The following is a 21,233-nucleotide window of genomic DNA, read 5'->3' on the forward strand; positions in this document are numbered from 1 at the left end:
AGAAATAAGTGCCCATCAGATGCCAATAAGCAATGCAATGTCAGTGCCCATCACAGATGCCAATCAGTGCCCATCAGCAATGCATGTCAGTGCCTCCTCATCATTGCCGCCTATCAGTGCTGCATATTAGTGCCCATCAGTGAAGGAGAAAACTACATTTTATAACCGAAACTAAGAAAAACTTCTTTTTTTTTTTTTTTTTTTAATGTTGTCTTAAATGTCTTTTTTAATTTGTTTAGCAGAAAAAGAAACCCCAGTGGTGATTAAATACCACCAAAAGAAAGCTCTATTTGTGGGGAAAAAAATTATAAAAATTTCATTTGGATACAGTGTTGCATGACTGCGCAATTGTCATTCAAAGTGCGACAGCGCTGAAAGCTGAAAATTGGTCTGGGCAGCAAGGGGGTGAAAGTGCCCAGCATTGAAGTGGTTAAATTCATTATTTTACTCAAAATCCTACAAACAATGCCCCATAATAACAACATGAAAGAAAGAAGTTTGTTTGAAATCTTTGCAAATTTATTAAAAATAAGAAACAAAATAATCCCATGTACATAAGTATTCACAGCCTTTGCCATGACACTCAAAATTGAGCTCAGGTATCTCCTGTTTCCAGTGATCATCCTTGAGATGTTTCTACAACTTGATTGGAGTCCATCTGTGGTAAATTCAGTTGATTGGACATTATTTGGAAAGGCACACGCCTGTCTATATAAGGTCCTACAGTTAGGGTTCAAACCAAGCCATGAAGTCCAAGGAAGTGTCTGTAGACCTCTGAGATCGGATTGTATGGAGGTACAGATCTGGGGAAGGGTACAGAAAACGTTCTGCAGCATTGAAGGTCCCAATGAGCGCAGTGGCCTCCATCATCCATAAATGGAAGAAGTTTGGAACCCCCAGAACTCTTCCTAGAGCAGGCCGCCCGGCCAAACTGAGCGATCGGGGGAGAAGGGCCTTAGTCAAGGAGGTGACCAAGAACCCGATGGTCACTCCGACAGAGCTCCAACGTTTCTCTGTGGAGAGAGGAGAACCTTCCAGAAAAACAACTATATCCGCAGCACTCCACCAATTTAGGCCTGTATGGTAGAGTAGCCAGACGGAAGCCACTCCTCAGTAAGGATACTTTTACAAAGAAGGTGTTTTAGCGCTATAAATAGTGCCTGTAAATGCACTATTGAACAAATGAAAACCGCCTCCCATGCCACCCCAGTGTGAAAGCCCGAGTGCTTTCACACTGGGGTGGTGCGCTTGCAGGACGCTACAAAAAGTCCTGCAAGCAGCGTCTTTGGGGCGGTGTAGGAGCACTGTATACAGCGCTCCTACACTGCCCATTGGAATGCATGGACAGCACCGCAACACAGGCAGTTTTGACCCTTTCTTTGGCCGGTAGCGGGGGTTAAAAGCGCCCCAGCGGCTGAAAAGCGACGGTAAAGCGCTGCTAAAATGAGTACCCTAAAAGTCACATGACAGCCCGCCTGGAGTTTGCCAAAAGACACCTGAAGGACTCTCTGGAAAATTCTCTGGTCTGATGAAACAAAGATTGAACTCTTTGGCCTGAATGGCAAGCGTCATGTCTGGAGGAAACCAGGCACCAATCTTCACCTGGCCAATACCATCCCTACAGTGAAGCATGGTGGTGGCAGCATCATGCTGTGGGGATGTTTTTCAGCAGGAGGATCTGGGAGACTAGTCAGGATTGAGGGAAAGATGAATGCAGCAATAAACAGACATCCTTGATGAAAACCTGCTCCAGAGCGCTCTGGACCTCAGACTGGGGCGAAGGTTCATCTTTCAACAGGACAACGACCCTAAGCACACAGCCAAGATAACAAAGTAGTGGCTACGGGACAACTCTATGAATGTCCTTGAGTGGCCCAGCCAGAGCCCAGACTTGAACCCGATTGAACTTCTCTGGAGAGATCTGAAAATGGCTGTGCACCGACGCTCCCCATCCAACCAGATGGCGCTACATCAGGCTGGCCCCTTTTGCAGGTGTAGCTATGTGAAACATTAAAAATAGGTGCCTATACTGTTTAAAATCCAGTAATACCCTTCCTCACCCCACTCTGGACATGCTCAGCTGCTCTCTGTTTTTGGCATTGTGCCGAAAAATCAGAGATGGGGAACCTTGGCACCCCAGAGGTTTTGGAACTACATTTCCCATGGTGCTCATGCACTCTGCAGTGTGTCCTTAGAGGGGGTATAAATGCAACATTTTCTTGTTTTTATTTTTAAATTCTTGTAAAAAATGTTTATTTTAGGTTTTATGCTTGTTGTGGATGATATTTACATCTAAGTTTATAGATAACCACTTTTTATTTATTTATTTTTTATTTTTTTTAGGTGTTTTCCGAGGAAATACTGAACAGGTGAAAGAATATGAGAATTTGTTGGACCCGGTACTTTTTCAAGCATTTGACGGTAATTCTATTTCTGTGTGTTTGCTTGGGGGGATTCCCCTTCATTTCCTGTTTGGACAGGAAACAAGGGAAGGATTTGCAACCAAAATCCAGAGAGCAATGCAATTATTTATTTTTTTTACTTGTTTATTGGGGAAAGGGATAGAACCTCTGTCAGGTTTCATTATATTTCCCAACTAAGAACAGTGTTTTGGCTGTGGTCGCTGAAGTGTATTTACATCATATACATAGTGAGGGCGGAGATTTCCATGACTGAATCTGTACTGTTGGGGGTTCTGTCTATAAGCACGTATCATTTTTGCATCGTCTTGCTTCTGCCAAAGGCAGAAGGTTTTTTTTTTTATCTTAGACCCCTTTCACGCTGGGGCGGGGGCGGCGTTGGCGGTAAAACGCAGCTATTTTTAGCAGCACTTTACTACCAATTTCTCAGCGCGATTCGGCCACTAACGGGGCGTTTTTACCCCCCGCGAGCGGCCAAGAAAGGGTTAAAACCAGCGCAAAGCTCTGCTGCAGCAGCGCTATGTCAAGCGGTATAGCCGCGCCGCCCCATTGATTTCAATGGGCAGGAGCGGTGTATACACACTTCTTTCACCGCTCCAAAGATGCTGCTAGCAGGACTTTTTTTACCGTCCTGCCAGCGCACCGCTCCAGTGTGAAAGCCCTTGGGGTCTTAATGCATTCTAGGATCTGTAGGAGGAGTTCTGTCCTCTCTGCTGCCGACTGCTGAGACGAGGGGGGCAGAAATGAGCCTATCAGCGGCTGCATAGAGAAGCGAAGGCGTTCTGTCCTCCTCTCTGCTGCTGACTGCTGAGACAAGGTGGGGGCGGAAGTTGAAGGGGGTTCCGCAGCTGCAGGAGAGGTGCGAGGGTCACGTGAAATGGCCTGGCAAGCCAGATTCAGCCCATGGGCCTTTGTGTTTTGCCTTAAAGCGGTTGTATAGTCAATTTTTTAACTTTTACCTACAGGTAAGCCTATAATAAGGTTTACCTGTAGGTAAAAAAAGATATCTCCTAAACCTGTACGGTTTAGGAGATATTCCCCTTGCAATGAGCCGCTGGCTGCAGCGGCGCATGCGCACAGGGGATTCTCAGCTGAAGGCCCTGCAGATGCCGGACCTTGCCGGAAAGAAATCTCCCGCGCGCATGCGCGGGAGTGACGACGTCGCGGCTCCAGCCACTCACAGCGATGGAGCCGCGATACCCGGAAGACACGCCGAGGCAACATGTCAGCTACCTCGGCGTGGGCCAGGTAAGATACCGACGCCTCGTTCTAAGGTAAGTATTTCATAATGAGCTAGTATGCGGTGCATACTAGCTCATTATGCCTTTTGCCTTACAGGGGTATAAAAAAAAAAAAGTGTCAGCGGGTATACAACTGCTTTAAGATCAGTGGCAGCCACGCATGCAGGGCGCAGAGGCTCCACCCATCTAATCCATGCGCCCGGCCCCTAATCTGCATGCAGGGTGCCGGATGCATGGATTCAATGGGCTTTTTTTTTTTTTGTTTTTTTTTTTTCCCGAAGCACATGATTAGTGGCCGAGGCTCTAATTGGCTTCCAAAAAGGGTGGGCTCAGGGCACAGAGCACTGCGCCCGGAGGCCACCCAGTTGTGTGACATTAGCGAAATAATGTTCACTAATGTCTTCCTGTTTTTCCTCCCAGTCAATCAGGAAGCGGGTCCTGAGATCCGATTGGCGGATCCTGAGACCCGATTGGCCAGGAGGAGAAGCAACTGCTGGGAGGAGATGGGGGGGGGAGCCGTGACCTGGATGGGGTAAGTGCAAGACGGGCGAGCTTTGTGGCTATTGAGGGGGGGGGGGGGGAGTGGTGGTTGAGCGGGGGGGGGGGGGGGGGCACTTAAGACTTAAGGCAATGAAATATCTAAAAAAAAAAAAAAAAAACATCAAGCCGCCCTGTGGATTCAGAGTTACTTGTATCTCATACATGATAATATATAATTGTGTCTTTTTATGTGTATATTCTATTTGAGCTTGTACACACATACTGCAGAAACACTGCAAGCATTACACGGGGGTTACCTCTCTTGCACCAGCCATATGGATTTTGTGCGCGTGTTTCTGATCACACACTGTGAAAAAGAGGGCGTTTGAGCTGTTGATTTAAATGTTTCTCATTCTAAGCACTTTTTCTTTGGCATTCTCCATCACAAGGGTTTTTTTTTTTTTTTTTTTTTGTTAGGGGTAAATAAATAGGAAAGCAGCATAGAAAGCTCTGATTATTAATGGAAGATTACTCATGTGAGCGGCTTGAAACCGCTTAGAGCGCACCACCTTCCATTGTGCGTCTCGGAGGGGGAGAAAATAAGTCGGGCGCTCCTTAACGCCTTTCTCAAAACACGCTCTCCTAGCTCTATTATGAGAATGTTCCGCACTTGGCCTCTGGCATGCTAAACAGGCTGTACAATGTTTGTGTCTCTGTAGAAGTGAGGGATGCAGCTTCTGCAATGTGTGTCGCTCTTCTGTATTATTTTACACAGACATGGGGGGGGGGACATCGTAAGTTCAGTTGTCGTGTTGCGCTTGGAAACGTTGCTGGCAACCAGCATGAAAAAGGTCCGGATTTCAGCTGTACTTATTACACTGGGCATGTTGTGCCCTAAAGAGGTTCTTAACCACTTCAATTCCAATTTTGAAAAAAATAAAAGTTTATCTTTTGTTTCTGTTATAAAATTTTGTAAATAAGTAAGTTTTCTCTTTCACTGATGGGCACTCATGGGTGGCACTGGTGGGCATTGATGGGCACTGATGGGCACTGAAAGACTGCAAAGATGGGTTCTTATGGGTGGCACTGATAGGCCGCACTGATGGGCACTGATAGGCTGCACTGATGGGCATTGATACGTGGCACTGATGGGCACTGATACGCGGCACTCATGAGGCACTGGCATCCCTGGTGGCACTGGCAGTGGTTGGCATTGTGAGTGGGCACTGATTGGCAGCTGCCTGGGCATTGATTGGCAGCTGCCTGGGCACAGATTAGTATTTACCTGGGGGTCTACGGGGGGGCATACCTGGTGTTCCAGTGTGGATGGCCATCCTGGTGGTCCTGGGCGGGATCTGAGGGGGGGCTGCGCTGATAAACAATCAGCACAGAGCCCCCCTGTCAGGAGAGCATCCAATCGGCTGTCCTCTACTCGCGTCTGTCAGACGCGAGTGAGGAAAAGCCGATCGCCGGCTCTTCCTATTTACATCGTGATCAGCCGTGATTGGACACGGCTGATCACGTGGTAAAGAGTCTCCGTCGGAGATTCTTTACCTAGATCGGAGTTGCGGTGTGTCAGACTGACACACCGCAACAACATTCGCCGCGATGCGCAGCGGCTTAATATCCTGAGGACGTCATATGACCGCCCAGTCAGGATATTGAAACCACTTTGCCACCGTCATTCTGCTATATGGCGGACGGCAAGTGGTTAAAGAGGAGTTCTTGCCCCCCCCACAGCAAGAAATTCAGCAGCTACACATGCTGCAGCTGCTGACTTTTAATATTAGGACACTTACCTGTCCTGGAATTCAGCGATGTCGACACCCCGATCGAAGTTTCCATCAGCTCTCGGGTGCTGCCGCCGCCATTCGTTGCGGCTTCACAGCCGGTTCCCTACTGTCCATGCGCGAAGCACGCTGCGCTTTCTGAATGGCCCGGTGGCGGGGGAAGGAGGATGGGGGGTGAACCATAGGCTCACCGCCAATCTCATAAGTCCCATACTGGGTTGGGGTTCCTCTGTGTATCAGGGTGCCAGATAGGCCGCAGGGGTTCAGCAACAAGTGTCTAGATTTGCCAGAAGGTTCACCTTGCTCACAGCCTGTGAACTTCTCCACTCTTCCCCATTGGCACAGGTTCTGATCCCTTCCTGCTGCCTTTCAAGACTCCTTTTGCTGAGGCTTAACCCCTTCAGGATGAGAGTCCTTGTAGTCAGGGTTTGGAGGACCTTCCCTCCCAAAACTCTTTGAACCTCTGAAGTTCCAGGTCCCTAATAAGAACAGATCCGTTAAAGGGGTTGTAAACCCTCGTGTTTTTCCACCTTAATGTATCCTATGCATTAAGGTGAAAAAACACCTTGCAGTCAGGGGCCCCTGTGATGTCCTCACCCGAAGCCGACCCGTCCCTCGGCTCAGAGTGGAGGCGTTGGCATCTTAAGTAAGGCAATCAAGAAGTGAGGCCTTGCGGCTTCACAGCCTGGTTCCCTACTGCACATGCGCGAGTCACGCTGCATGCTCTGAGTGGTCCCTGCTGTCTTCTGGGACCTGGGTCTCTCCCAGAAGACAGCGGGGGGGGGGGGGGAGGGGCCGGACATGGCTTAGATTGCTGTGGATACTGCGGCGATCTTTCGCCGAAAGTGGCAGCAAACACCTGTATTAGACAGGTATCTGCTTCCCCATGAAAGGAGCCAAATGTGACACCGGAGGGGGAGTGGGGGGATCCGGACAGCAGAAGTTCCACTTTTGGGTGAAACCCTGCTTTAAGCTGACCATACGTTACAATATACAATTTTCTTTGATTGCATACAAATTGAAAGTGTTTAGGTTTGACCACATATTAGATGGTTTTGGAAAATCTAAAGGAAATATGTACAAGAAAGTTGTATAATATATGGCCAGCCTTGCTCTTTAAAGGAAACACAGGTCATATATTGGATAAATATACCTGCGGTTCAGGACATATTCCCCGGTGTCCTCTACATCTGATAAGACTAGCAGTCAGAGACCGCAAAGCCTTAGATAAGGGGTCCCCAATCACCTCACCGCGGCCTTTCTGCAGCAGGGCTGCGAGTGCCGAGGGCCGGCGGGCAGCATGAGAAAGCCGGCGGGCGGGAGGGCAGTATGCCCACCACCAAAAAATGCCTCCAATGGGTCTGAGCATGCGCAAGACACAACCTCACTCCAGCTGATATGTTGGTTGGCTGGCGTGACGTCAACACGGTGCATGTGCAGATCATCTGAGGTAGTATCTGACAATCTGCTAAGCGCAGAGAGAGAATGAAGTTGTCAGATTCTGCCTCACTGTTGCGGTGCAGGTTTTGGCTGTATTGAATGGCATGTTTTCTGTCTGTTGTACGGTGGCTTGTGTGTGTTAAACAGCGGGTTTTGGCTGTGTCTAAGGGTGGGTTAAAACACACACAAAACCCGCCCTTCAGCACACCCACAACCCGTCCCGCAGTAGCGAGGCAGAATCTGACAATTAAAATTTTCCTTGGCGATTAGTATATCGTCGGATACTGCCACCCACAATCTGCACATGCTCTTTGTTGACGTCATGCCAGCTGATTAACATATCAGCTGAAGTGACGTTGTTTACTGCGCATGCGCAGACCCATCGGAGGCATTTTTCGCCAGAGGGCATTTCTAGATAGAACACCGGTGGCCAGCATGAGAGAGATGGCGGGCGGACGAGAGTGCAAAGAGATGACATGATCTCTCACCGCCCGCCCTGCATCACCGCTGTTTCGCCCTTACTGTGCAGCTGCGGGCAGCAGAGAGATTACATCATCTCTTACTGCCCGTCCTCGCTCTGGGACCCACCAAATGCACATGTGCTGCATCTGGTGGCAGATGACGTGACAAGTGACAATCCGAATCTGGTGGCAAGTGACATGACAAGCTACATCTGGTGCCAGGTGACATGGCAAGTGACAAACTGCATCTGGTGGCAGATGATGTGGCAAGTGACAAGCTACATCTGGTGGTAGATGGCATGGCACGTGACAAGCTACATCCGGTGGTAGGTGGCGTGGCACGTAACAAGCTACATTTGGTGGCAAGTGACAAGCTGCATCTGGTGGCAGATGATGTGGCAAGTGACAAGCTACATCTGGTGGCAGGTGACGTGGCAAGTGTCAAGCTGCATCTGGTGGTAGGTGACGTGGCAAGTGATAAGCTACATCTGGTGGTAGGTGGCCTGGCAAGTGACAAGCTACATCTGGTGGCAAGTGACAAGCTACATCTGGTGGTAGGTGGCATGGCACATGACAAGCTACATCTGGTGGGAGGTGGCGTGGCACATGACAAGCTACATCTGGTGGTAGGTGGCCTGGCAAGTGACAAGCTACATCTGGTGGCAAGTGACAAGCTACATCTGGTGGTAGGTGGCCTGGCAAGTGACAAGCTACAACTGGTGGCAAGTGACAAGCTACATCTGGTGGTAGGTGGCCTGGCAAGTGACAAGCTACATCTGGTGGTAGGTGGCCTGGCAAGTGAAAAGCTACATCTGGTGGCAAGTGACAAGCTACATCTAGTGGCAGGTGACTGTGGCAAGTGATATGTTCAGGGCTCACACTGATCCTGAATTATGGTGAGTTTCATTTTATATTTCATTTTATATTACAATGTAATCATAGAAATAATGTGCTTCATTCATCCTGACACCATAACAACCATGGTGCCGTGATGATTGAAGCTCCAACTCCAGCCATTGCCCTGACAAATTGTGCGTGAAAACCGGCATCGACACCCCTCACCCCCTGGACCTCGGCATAATTTTCTTCCATGCAGCCCATCCCCGGTGCCAAAAATGTTGGGGACCGCTGCCTTATATGTTCTCACGCTGCAGGTATACAGCTATGAGACTACGAACCAGGAGCACCTTGGGCACTGCTGGTTTTCAGGACATAAAATGTCAATTGGCATTTCTAAATTTTCTCTAATAAAATAGAAAGTCTTCATCTTTTTATGTTCAGGTCCACATTAAGTCTAGCTATATCCCCCCATCACAATCTGTAGATCTGCCCATAAAGCTTCCGACAAACCCCTATGCACTCTGTGGTTCTCCCATACGGATAGCTGTTTGTTCCATGTATTATTATTACAGTGAAAGTTGTCAGCATGCTCTGGCTTTCCTCTGTCCAGCTGCAATGTTTCTATTATGCGATGTGTTATTCATGCGCTGTGTGGCTGGAATCTCACTCCCGCAGTACTGTGCTCCATTATTCCCGTCTTTTGATGAATAATTCGCTGCTGACACTTGATAATACATTGCACGATTCAATCTGTCTGCACTTGTCATTGTTTGTTTCAATTTTTAATGTATATGTAATGTTCTGTGCGCTGCCTTCTGGGGAAAACTGCAAACATTGGCTGCAGCCAAGCCGCTCTTCCTTTACACTGTTCAAGTCAACTCACGTTAATTTCTTTTTGTCTAGGGTGGAGTGAAGAAATGTTGAAGTCTGTTTAATATCTAGCTTTTAGTACACTGGGGGGGGGGGGGGGGGATATTTACTAAAACTGGAGTGCAGAATCTCGTGCAGCTGTGCATATTTAACCAATCAACTTCCAGGCTTTATTGTCAAAACTTAACCACTTGAAGACCAGGCCTTTTTCTGATATTTGTTGTTTAAAAAAAGAAAAAATCAGTATTTTTTGCTAGAAAATTAGAACCCCCAAACATTATATATATATATATATATATATATATATATATATATGTTATATTTTTATTTTATTTCATATATATATATATATATATATATATATATATATATATATATATATATATATATATATATATATATATATATATATATATATATATATATATATAAAATATATAGAGAGATTTTTTTCTTTTTAGCAGAGACCCTAGAGAACAAAATGGCAGTCATTCGAATATTTTACGTCACACTGTATTTGCGCAGCAGTCTTTTAAAAACTTAATTTTTTTGAGAAAAAATACACTTCAATGAACCAAAAAAAAATAAACAAAAGAGAAAAGTTAGCCCAATATTTCTTTACCTTTTAAAAGGAGAGAGAAAAAAAAAAAGGAATTTTGGCTTTAAGAAGGGTTTTTTCCCTTCTTAGGCTCCATGCGCACTGGCTTAAAAAAAAAAAAAAAAAAACTGCTTCTACAGGAGTTTTGTGTTCTGCCTGTAGAAGCAGCTCAGTGTTCTCCTATGTGTCCATGCACATTAGGACGATTACAGGCATATTTTGAGCTCAACATTTAGAGGCAGAAAAAAAAAAACCCTTTTGATTTGCATTTCTGATTGGAGCTTGGAGGCAGAAAAAACACAAAACTCTCCTAAACTCGTCTAAACTTCATACAAAAAACGCTCTTTTTTGCCAAGTGAACTGGAGTTCACTTTTTTAAGCCCAGTGTGCACAGAGCCTTAACCACTTCCCACCCAAGGTACATCATATGACGTCCTGGGCTTTGAGTGGGGATATCTGAATGATGGGTGCAGCTGCAGGGGCATCATCCAGATACCATCTTTTTTGGCCGGCGATGCCCTTCACTGTGAAAACAATCATAGCCGCTTGATCGGTCTTACAGGCGGCGGGAGGGGACGTCTCCCCATTCCCCCCCCCTCCCGCCGCCCTCCGGTGCTTCTACCGGTGCTTCTTCCGGTTCGCCCGTGCGATCGCTGAGCCGGAGAAGGAATCCACAGGCGCCAGAAGTTGGTGGCCAGTGGGAGTAAAAAAGTTACATGGCACATGTAGTAATTAAAAAAATTGTGCCCCCTCATTGGTAGCAGTGGGAGAAATAGTGTTCCATCATTTATATAAGTGTGAGGAATAGTGCCCCGTCGTTGGTATCAGTGGGAGGAATCCTGCCCTATCATTAGTATCAGTGGAAGGAATAGTACCCCATCATTGGTGTCAGTGGAAGTAATAATGCCCCCTCATTGGTATCTGTGAGAGGAATAGTGCCCCATCATTGGTGTCAGTGGGAGGAATTCTGCCCCATCATTGGTGTCAGTGGGAGGAATAGTGCCCCATCATTGATATCTGTGGGAGGAATTCTGCCCCATCATTGGTGTCAGTGGGAGGAATTCTGCCCCATCATTGGTATCAGTGGGAGGAATAGTGCCTCATCGTTGGTGTCAGTGGGAGGAATTCTGCCCCATCATTAGTGTCAGTGGGAGGAATTCTGCCCCATCATTGGTATCTGTGGGAGGAATAGGGCCCCATCATTGGTTTCAGTGGGAGGAATAATGCTCCATCATTGGTATCTGTGGGAGGAATAGTGTCCCATCATTGGTGTCAGTGGGAGGAATAGTGCCCCATCATTGGTGTCAGTGGGAGGAATAGTGCCCCATCATTGGTGTCAGTGGGAGGAATAGTGTCCCATCATTGGTGTCAGTGGGAGGAATAGTGCCCCATCATTGGTATCTATGGGAGGAATAGTGTCCCATCATTGGTATCAGAGGGTGGAATTCTGCCCCATCATTGGTATCTTTGGGAGGAATAGTGCCCCATCATTGGTATCAGTCGCCTTGAGGTGATTCAGTTCGCAACTACAGCGCTATACAAATCATTTATTCATTCATCAGTGGAAGGAATAAGTCACTCATCCTTGGTGACAGTGGGGGGAATAGTGCCACATATCAGTGGAAGGAGTATAGTTCCCCAATGGGCGGATAAAGGCAAGCAAAGAGCCACATCCATCTCGTGGGCCACAGTTGCGAGACCACTGATTTAAAGCATAGCAAGATCTGCAGGTATGTTTACACCCAAGTATTTAATTAAGCCATTGGTCCACCCGAATGGAACAGAGGTAGGAAAAAAAAAAACGTGTTCAGCGTCTCCTAGAGGGGACATTGCTGGAACGCGAGGAGGAGTTGGTAATGCACTATAGTTCTTCTTTTCTTCTGTGTGACGTCCGGTACCTTGATTGGAGCCATTACAATAGAGTACGAGTTTGTTGTTGCCTTAGGGAATTTAACATTTGGAGCCACCGCCATTGTGCTTGAGGCTGGTGAGAAAAGGATTGGACAGTTTCTACCTGAAAGGTATGCGGCTGTTGACAGGCTGTGCTCTGTACCCAGTTGCTGATGACTTCTTGATTCTGGGGGCCAATCTCTCTGGTAGGCAGGTGGAGTATATTTACAGTGGTGGTGCACTGGGTCTGCATCTTAGTCCGCTGACACGTGTGGTTCATGTCATAATGGACTGTTTGCAATATTAATTTATTTTTATATGTTGATTATTTTAACATTTTGTCTTTGAGCACTTTTATCACTGAATGGTGTCACTATATTTGTCATAGTTTGGCATGGTTTAAAGGGACAGCACTCTTTTTTTTTTTTTTTTTTTTTTTTTTTTTTTATTGCATCATGCAAAGGGGCCTGTAAATTTTAGAGCATAGAAAGATCTGCAGGTATGTGTACACCCAAGTGTTTATTTAAGCCACTGGAGCGGAAAGGAGGTCGAAAGGCATAGTTGTTCAGCGGTAGGAAGAATCACATTTAGAGGCATTGATTTGTATTTACTTTAAAATTGGGCAAATTGATCAAATTCTTTGAATATGGAGGGGAAAGCTGTTCTGGGATTTGAGACTTCAAGCAACATGTCATCCACGTAGAGACTTGCTTTGTGATGTCTCCTGCTACCATGAGGCCCTGAATTGTAGGATTTGCTCAAATTAACCTTGTAAGATGCTCCAGCACTGATATGTACAAGGACTGAGATATGGGGCAGCCCTGTCACATCCAGTAAGAATAATAACGGAGTTTGACAGGTAGCCATTAACCCCGACGTGAGTCGAGGGATTGTCACATAGTGCCTTGATCTTCTGAAGAAAGGGGTGGGAGCCGATATCTGTTGAAGAGTAGAAAGCAAGAATTCCCAGTCAAGCCAGTTGAGCGCCTTCTGCTCGACAGATAGAAGACATAAAGACAGGGAGATGTGGGCTTCCTGGGTCGGGGTTAAGTGACGAGTAGAAGATATACTGTGCCTTGAAAAAGTATTTATACCCCTTGAAATTCTCCACATTTTCTCATGTTACAACCAAAAACGTAAATGTATTTTATTGGGATTTTATATGATAGACCAACACAAAGTGGCACATAATTGTGAAGTGGAAGGAAAATGATAAATGTTTTTTTTTTTTACAAATAAATATGTGAAAAGTGTGGGGTACATTTGTATGGCGCCCCCCGGAGTCAATACTTTGTAGAACCGCCTTTCACTGCAATTACAGCTGCAAGTCTTTTTGGGGATGTCTCTACCAGCTTTGCACATCTAGAGAGGGACATTTTTGCCCATTCTTCTTTGCAAAATATCTCAAGCTCTGTCAGATTGGATGGAGAACGTCTGTGATCAGCAATTTTCAATTCTCAATTTTTGGTTGTAACATGACAAAATGTGGAAAATTTCAAGGGGTATGAATGTTTTTCTAGGCACTGTATCATTTAAAAGTAGTTTTGGGGATTGGTGAGAGGCTGTATTTAAATGGTTTGTTGAAGGTGCCCATTTTGCTGGCCTGACCTGGGCTCTAAAAGTAAATTTTTCAGTTGATTTATTCTAAAGGACCTGGGCAAAAAAATGCTCAGGCAAAGAGCATCTGCATCCAATCAGATGCAGGCCCTGTTCGGGTATTCTGACAGCCGTGGGTGCTGGCTGTCAGACTACAATAGGCAGCACTGCAGCTTCAGCCACCGATGCTGTTTAGGGAGGATGGGGGAATCTTCGCATATATGGCCAGCTTATTTGTTTTGAAGATCAGATAGCAAAGAACACATAGTAAATGTTATAAAAAAAAGTATGCCTGATGATAGGGCCTCTCCAGTGAACCAACAATTCTGTCCGGAATATGCAGTAGAGATGATCAAATCTACGTGGCTACACTTAGATGAAGAAGAAACCAGAATACTGTATATATAATTAAGTAAATTTATTAACAATAAAACAAAAGATGTCCACATACCAAACAGGAAACAAGCAAGCACAAAGATATAAGTCATCTACAACAATATAACCAAAATGCCTAACTAAGTAATAGGAAGCCTAACAAACTACCGTATATACTCGAGTATAAGCCAAGTTTTTTAGCCCATTTTTAGCCAATTTTTTTGGTCTGAATAACCCCCCTTGGCTTATACTCGAGTGAGGGTGCCCATCTGCCGCCCATCTGGAGACACTCGCTGTTTTAGTAATCAAAGGTACGGCTGCAGATGGGCACAGTGAGGTTGCAGATGGGCACAGTGAAGCTGCAAATGGGCACAATGAGGCTGCAGATGGGCATTGTTTACCCAGCAGCTGCTGCATTTTCCCACCCTAGGCTTATACTCGATTCAATACGTTTTCCCAGTTTTTTGTGGTAAAATTAGGTGCCTCGGCTTATATTTGGGTCGGCCTATACTCTATTATATACGGTATATACAATATATACAGTATATACAAGATGAAGAACACTGGTAACAGGGAATACCAGAGGTACTAGGAAAAGGGGTTCAGGACTGAGCTCAGGAACAAGAGGAGCAGATATAAGGCAGCAGGGTATAGGATGCAAGGCTAGAGCAAGATCAGGAGCAGGATAAATGGCAACAGCATCAGACTTGGCACAACAAACAAATCAAAACACTGACTCAAAGTGAATCAGCAGAAGAGGGACTTAAGTACCTTCCCAGCAGCCAACACCAGGTGGAGACTGATTACTAAAACCTGCTAGCTGCTGGGAGACACCTGCCAGGGGGTGCTGGATCTATCCACCCAGGGAACTACAGCGCCACCAGCAGGTGGTTCAGATCCTGACAAAAACACATAAAAACAACCATACTGGGAGCAGAGGCAGTATCCAGTCCCTTGGGAATGACAGGATCGAATACTTAATGTGCCAGCAAAACATTGTTATCCTTTAAACACTTTTTTTTTTTTTCTCTTTTGTGACAAGCATATTTTAATGTGTTCTGAGTATTTATATGTTTCTATTTACTTCTTGTAGGGTGTCCTATTGTCCCAGAATATTACCATGTTCCAGCAGATTTCGTGGAACCTGAGAAGCTTAACCCGAACAGCCAGAAAAGATTCCCAAGTAACTCTGGCCGGGATGGCAAACTCTTCTTGTGGGGACAAGCTCTGTACATCATCGCTAAGCTTCTGGGTAAGTCACAGAATGCACATTTTTTTTTTTATTTTATTTTTTTTTTTTTTAATTCATTCATAATATTGTTATTTTTATTAATACAAAACTCAAGAAAATATTTGGCTGGATTTACACTTTACTTATTTTTTATTTGGAAATAAAGAAATAAGTAACTTACAAAGCTAGAGAAAAGCTTCAGACTATGAGCTTTGGACTACGCCTGACATTCATCTTTAAAGGATATGTAAACCCGATCACTACTAGAGCTAAACTAATACCTGGTGGCCGTGCAATATGAATTCTTGTTCAAGCTCCGTCTGTCATAGGGTGACCACTGTCTTCCAATTTTGCTCCTGTGTTGTCACACTATCACACCTGCCTTTGATAGAGACTTCATGCTTCTTTGGCAGCAAACATTGCATGGGAAGTCACTACACAACTAGGGCAGGGGTGTCAAACTCCATTTCATTGCGGGCCCCATCAGCATTATGGTTGGCCTCAAAGGGCCGGTTATATCTGTAAGACTACTCTTTGTCATATTAAATAATTGCCTCTGCATTTGATTATTACTGGTTTTAGTAACAATTCACGTTTTAAGCTGTGAAGGGTGGGTGCAGACCGGCACGGAGCCCACTCAAACTATTGTAGAAGATGATGCAAATTTTAACAGGAGGGGGTTGCACACTACCGGTATCGGCCACAAAAAAAACTACTGGAGACTACTCAGTAAGAGCGTGGTGTTCTGTCATACCAGTCTCCAGTGAAGTTCCTTGTGGATTATACCAGCGTTCATAATAAATCTAAGCCGAGGTCAAGAGCATCCCTCACCTTCCATTACATCACAGTGCACCTCTGTTACCTTGTGCTGCTTCTACCATTTGAACTGTCTGTAACACTTGGGATGTTCGTTCATTAAATACGAATTTTGATGGATCTTGGAGTGCAGCCATTTCTTCAGTGTTTACCTTGTGCTGCTCCTGGGAAAAACCTGGGGTTGAAGCAAGGAAGTGGAAAGTGCAGGGTCTGGAGGAGGACCAGAGGAGGGCTGGAGTCACCTGTTGGAGACTGCTGAATGCTGAGACCAGGGGAGGCAGAGATGAGAGGGTGCTGCGGCTGCACAGAGAGGTGCAGCATCTGTAGGAGCCCTGTCCTCCTCTCTACTGCCAACTGATGAAGTGGGGGTGGGTTGGTGGTCAGAGACAAGTCTCTCCATGGCTGTACAGAGAAGCGCAGGATCTGTCAGAGGAGTTCTATCCTCTCTGCTGCCAACTGCTGAGATGGGGGGGGGGTAGAGACCAAGCCTCTCTGCGGGTGCATGGAAAAGCGCAAGAACTGGCGAAGGAGCTCGGTCTCCCGCTCTGTTGTTAAATGCTGAGACCAGGTGGAGGCAGAGCCGAGGCAGGTACCACAGCTACAGTAGAGGTGCGAGGGCCACATGAAATGGCCTGGCGGGCTGGATTTCAGCGCACAGGCCACATGATCTAGGGAATTTATCAAAACTAGGGCAGACAAAATCTGGAGTAGATGTGCATGGCAACCAATCAGATTGTGACTTTCATTTTCAGCAGGCTGAATTGGTTGTCAGCTGCTCCAGCCTTAGTCTGCTCCAGTTTTGATAAATTCACTACAATAATGTCTTCCTGCCTAGACGCTTGTAAACTCTCTCAGGGGCATGTGGGTATAGGATGTCTATCCTGAGCAATGAAATGCAGCCAACGCTAAAGCGAGTGCATGTAGACAGGAAGTAGCAAAAAGAGACTGCAGGAGATTTGCGGCACTGCGATGCAACAAATAATGAAAAAAAGGTTAAAACAAGTATTTTATTTTAATTTTTTAAAAAAAGATGCGGTTGTTTGATACACAGTGCTTTAGCAACCTTAATATAATCCAGTTAGGTTTTAGATCTGCTATAAATATTATGAGAAATGTGACATGACATATAAATTATTAAAATAAAATGTAAGAATCTTTTTAGCTTTAACTGAATATAAAAAAAAAATACATAATAGCAAGCAGCACAATACCATGACCAGCGGACACTCGGCTGTTGTAACAGTCCACCCCTCTTAGCGCCGGCTGACCGCCGACTGATAAATTACTGCTATCTGGAGTGTGTTTTAGCCAATGACCCATGCTGGGGTGACATACTCTGCAGACGCTTGTCCTGGGTATCACAGTGACTACAGAAGCGGCTCTAATCCAGCTGCAGCCCTCAATAATGTGTCTTGTTCATTCACCCTGTCAACTTAAACGTCTTTCAAAGCGCGTCCGTCTCAGACCCTTCACCGAGGGAGTTGTTTGCTAAAGACTTCCAACGTTTTCTACACAACGCGAGTCTCCGCTCTGCTCCTCTGTAAAACTGCTTAGATTTATGTGCCAGCCTTAAATCAGCCACCTCGGCGGTAAAATATGAAATACGGCTCAGAGTCTCTCAGCGTAGCAGGACAGAATGTTATCCTGTACAATTTGATAAAAAAAGTCTGGCTGTTTGTAAGCCAATATATTAGGTATAAGGTGATTATATCTGTAGCTTTAGAGGTGAACTCTGGACTCAACTTAAAACGGAGTTCCGCCGAACTTATTTTAAAAGTCAGCAGCCACAAATACTGCAGCTGCTGACTTTTAAAATAAGGACACTTACCTGTCCAGGGCGCCCGCGATGTCGGCGCCCGTAGCCGATCTGTCCCTTGGCTCTCGGGTGCTGCCGCCGCCATCTTCGGTAAGGGAATCAGGAAGTGAAGCCTTGCAGCTTCACAGCCTGGTTCCCTACTGCGCATGCGCAACTCCACTGGTCCCTGCTGTCTCCTGGGACCTGTGTGTCTCCCAGAAGACAGCGGGGGAAACGGAGAAGGCGCCGGAAGTGGCGTTGATACCCGTGGGTGGCTCGGGTATCTATGCCCGGAAGTGGGAGCAAAATACCTGTATTAGACCGGTATATGCCCCCCCCCTGCAAGGTGCCAAATGTGACACCGAAGGGGGGGAGAAAGCGGAAGTTCCATTTTTGGGTGGAACTCCACTTTAACCACTTGCCGACCACGCTATAGCCAAAAGAGGGCTACAGCGCAGTCCTCCAGTTCTGGGAGGGCGTTGATGGACGTCCTCCCAGAACCCAGCCCTCTGCGGCGCACATCGGACACGCTCTGTGACCTCTGTGTACTCACAGCCATCACAGATTGGGGTAAATAGCCAACCACAGCGGCCCTTTATCATGTGATCAGCTGTGTCCAATCACGGCTGATCACATGTAAACAGGCTTGCCGGTTACCGGCAGTCCTTTCCTCATACGCTCAGTTGGTGTGAGGAAAGGAGAGTCGATAACCGGCAAGGCTGTCAGTACATTGTTTACATTGATAATCAGGGCACTGATCAGTGCAGCCCCACCAGTATCTCCGCATCAGTGCAGCTTCATCAGAGCCCTACAGTGCACACCAGTGCAGTGCCAATCGGTGCCCATTAGTGCAGCTTATCAGTGCAGCCTCATCAGCACACCTCCGTGAAAAAGAAAAATTATTTATTTGCAACGTTTTGTAACCAAATCTAAGAAAAACTTTTCGGTCTTTTTGTCGTTTGCTTAGCAAAAAATAAAAAACCCCAGCAGTGATTAAATGCCACCTAAAGAGAGATCTATCTATCTCAAAAACATTTCATATGAGTACAGTGTTGCATGACCGCTCAATTGTCATTCAAAGTGTGACCGCGCTGAAAGCTGAAAATTGGCCTGGGCAGGAACGGGGTTAAAGTGCCCGGTATTGAAAAGGTTAAAGACCAACTCCGGGCAAAAGTTTTCCCCATGCAGTAGGGTTGTTTCTTCCCTACACGGGTCAACTGCTCGTTTTGTCCAAGGGAGAAGAAAGGTGGACTGTTCCTGACGTCCTCACATCCAGAGCAGGTCTATGTGCTTGATGACGTCAGGACCAGCCCACCGCTACACCATGTGTGGGAAGAATCGGAATATGTGGGAAGATATCTCCGTTCTCCAACCCCTAGGGCAGGGATATGCAATTAGCGGACCTCCAGCTGTTGCAGAACTACAAGTCCCATGAGGCATAGCAAGACTCTGACAGCCACAAGCCATGACACCTAGAGTCAGAGGCATGATGGGACTTGTAGTTTTGCAACAGCTGGAGGTCCGCTAATTGCATATCCCTGCCCTAGAGGGTTGACCCATGCAGTGCAATCACAGCCCCATTGCATGGGAAAAAAACTTTTTACTTGCCCCAGAGGAGGCAGCAGCACGGGGTTCTTCCTCTTGAATTACCGATATTTGTGACAGGTTTTCTTTAAGCCCGCAGGCATCGGCGTCTTGTGCCTCTGTTTTTTTCGATATTGTAAGAAAGAAAGACATAAACCTTTTTGCGCACTACGCAAACATCTTTCATCTTTGTTTTTTGTTTTTTTTTTTGTAAGGCATATCATGCAAGCTCTGTGCTCCAGGGGGCAACCTGAAGCATGGCACAGCCCATTAGTTCTCTCTATAAGATTGGCTTTAAATGCCCAGCTTGTGTGTTTCTGCACAGCATGCTCCTTCTGCAAGAACACAGCTATATGTCGGATTCCCTATTTTATAGCCCTGTGACTCATCCTTTTGATTTCACAAATGAAAGACTGCAGTAATTGTGTTTCTTGGCACTCGTTTAAACTAAAAGGGAGAAGTCACATTTTGTGCGTATTGTTTTAGATTATTTTCTCTAAAGCCTTGCAGACTCCTCAGGATTTATTGCCCTTGCAAAGTGTGCTGAGGTTTCATTGCACTGTGACGGGCGTTAGAAGAGAGCTTTTGATGCTGGAGGACAAGAACGGCGTATGAGGAACGGAGGTAGAGTAGAGGTGTTGGTGATGAAGCAAAACCGGTGTTGGGTTTCTAATATTCTATTGAAGAAATATTGGCCGGTGCATTCATTTTGATCTGTGCATACACAACTAGATACTTGTTGGTTGCATGACCAGTTTAACAATCATCTATGACTGGGTTCCCCAACCAGGGTTCCTCTAGAGCACGGGTCTCAAACTGGCGGCCCTCCAGCTGTTGCGAAACTACAAGTCCCATCATGCCTCTGCCTGTGGGAGTCATGCTCAGCCTTGCAATGCCTCATGGGACTTGTAGTTTGGCAACACCTGGAGGGCCGCCAGTTTGAGACCCCTGCTCTAGAGCCAGGGGTGCTCAACCTGTGGCCTGCGGGCCGGATGTGGTCCTCGACCTCAAACCAGGGAAGAGCATGCCCATTCACTGGGATGGTGGGTTGGCAAGCCCAGTTTGCAATCAAGGGGTTGCCACTAGGGGTCGATCGATTATCGGAGCGACTGTTTGTCAGAAACATACCGATATTACCAATATTGTACAGGGTGATGCATGCAGTTGCAGGCATTACCCTGGTACCGTTCTTTAGAGAGGACAGTCAGCATTCTTATAATCACAAGCAGCGGAAGGGGACGTCCTCCCGCTGCTCCGCCCTTGCGACCTGCCGTCACCTCCGCCGGCTGGCCAGAGACCCGAACAAAGCCGGAACTGGCTTTGATCAGGGCTCGGATCTAGTAACCCAGACGCAATGTCATGCCATCACTTCTGGATCACTGGCATCCTAAAGGCGTCAGTTTTAAAAAACGGAAAGTATTCAAAAATGGAGAACTTGGCGTTTTTGAATAATTTCAAGTGCAGAGGAGGAGTTTGGGGTCTTATAGACCCCAGATCCCTCCAAAAAGAGTACCTGTCACTGCCTATTACTGTCACTAGGGATGTTTACATCCCTAGTGACAGCAATAAAAGTGACTAAAAATAAACTCAATTAAAAAGGACAGTGTAAAAATAAAAACTTAACATGCACAGAATATCGGCACCTGATATCGGCCTGAAAGGCAGCCGAAAAATCGGTAGAGTCATACCAACTGCACTTCTCCTGGGACCTTTCTAGCAGCCTGGAGAGCAATGCCAGCAAAAGCTGGAAGAGGAAAGGGTCTTGGTATTGAGAATCGCATACACTGCACTTTTGCAATGGGCATA

The 21,233-nt window shown here is 46.3% G+C and overlaps 1 protein-coding gene across 2 annotated transcripts in view; it reads left to right on the plus strand.

The window, feature by feature from the left end:
• PHKB (phosphorylase kinase regulatory subunit beta) overlaps positions 1-21,233 on the plus strand; it is a 313,679-nt gene that overhangs the window by 167,053 nt on the left and 125,393 nt on the right. For both annotated transcript variants that reach the window (XM_073605832.1, XM_073605831.1), the window contains exons 12-13: positions 2,344-2,421; positions 15,095-15,253. In XM_073605832.1, the coding sequence (XP_073461933.1) occupies positions 2,344-2,421; positions 15,095-15,253 (237 nt within the window). The remainder of the gene's footprint in view (positions 1-2,343; positions 2,422-15,094; positions 15,254-21,233) is intronic.

The sequence above is a fragment of the Aquarana catesbeiana genome, linkage group LG11, assembly GCF_042186555.1.
Source record: "Aquarana catesbeiana isolate 2022-GZ linkage group LG11, ASM4218655v1, whole genome shotgun sequence".
NCBI classification, from domain to species: Eukaryota; Metazoa; Chordata; class Amphibia; order Anura; family Ranidae; genus Aquarana; species Aquarana catesbeiana.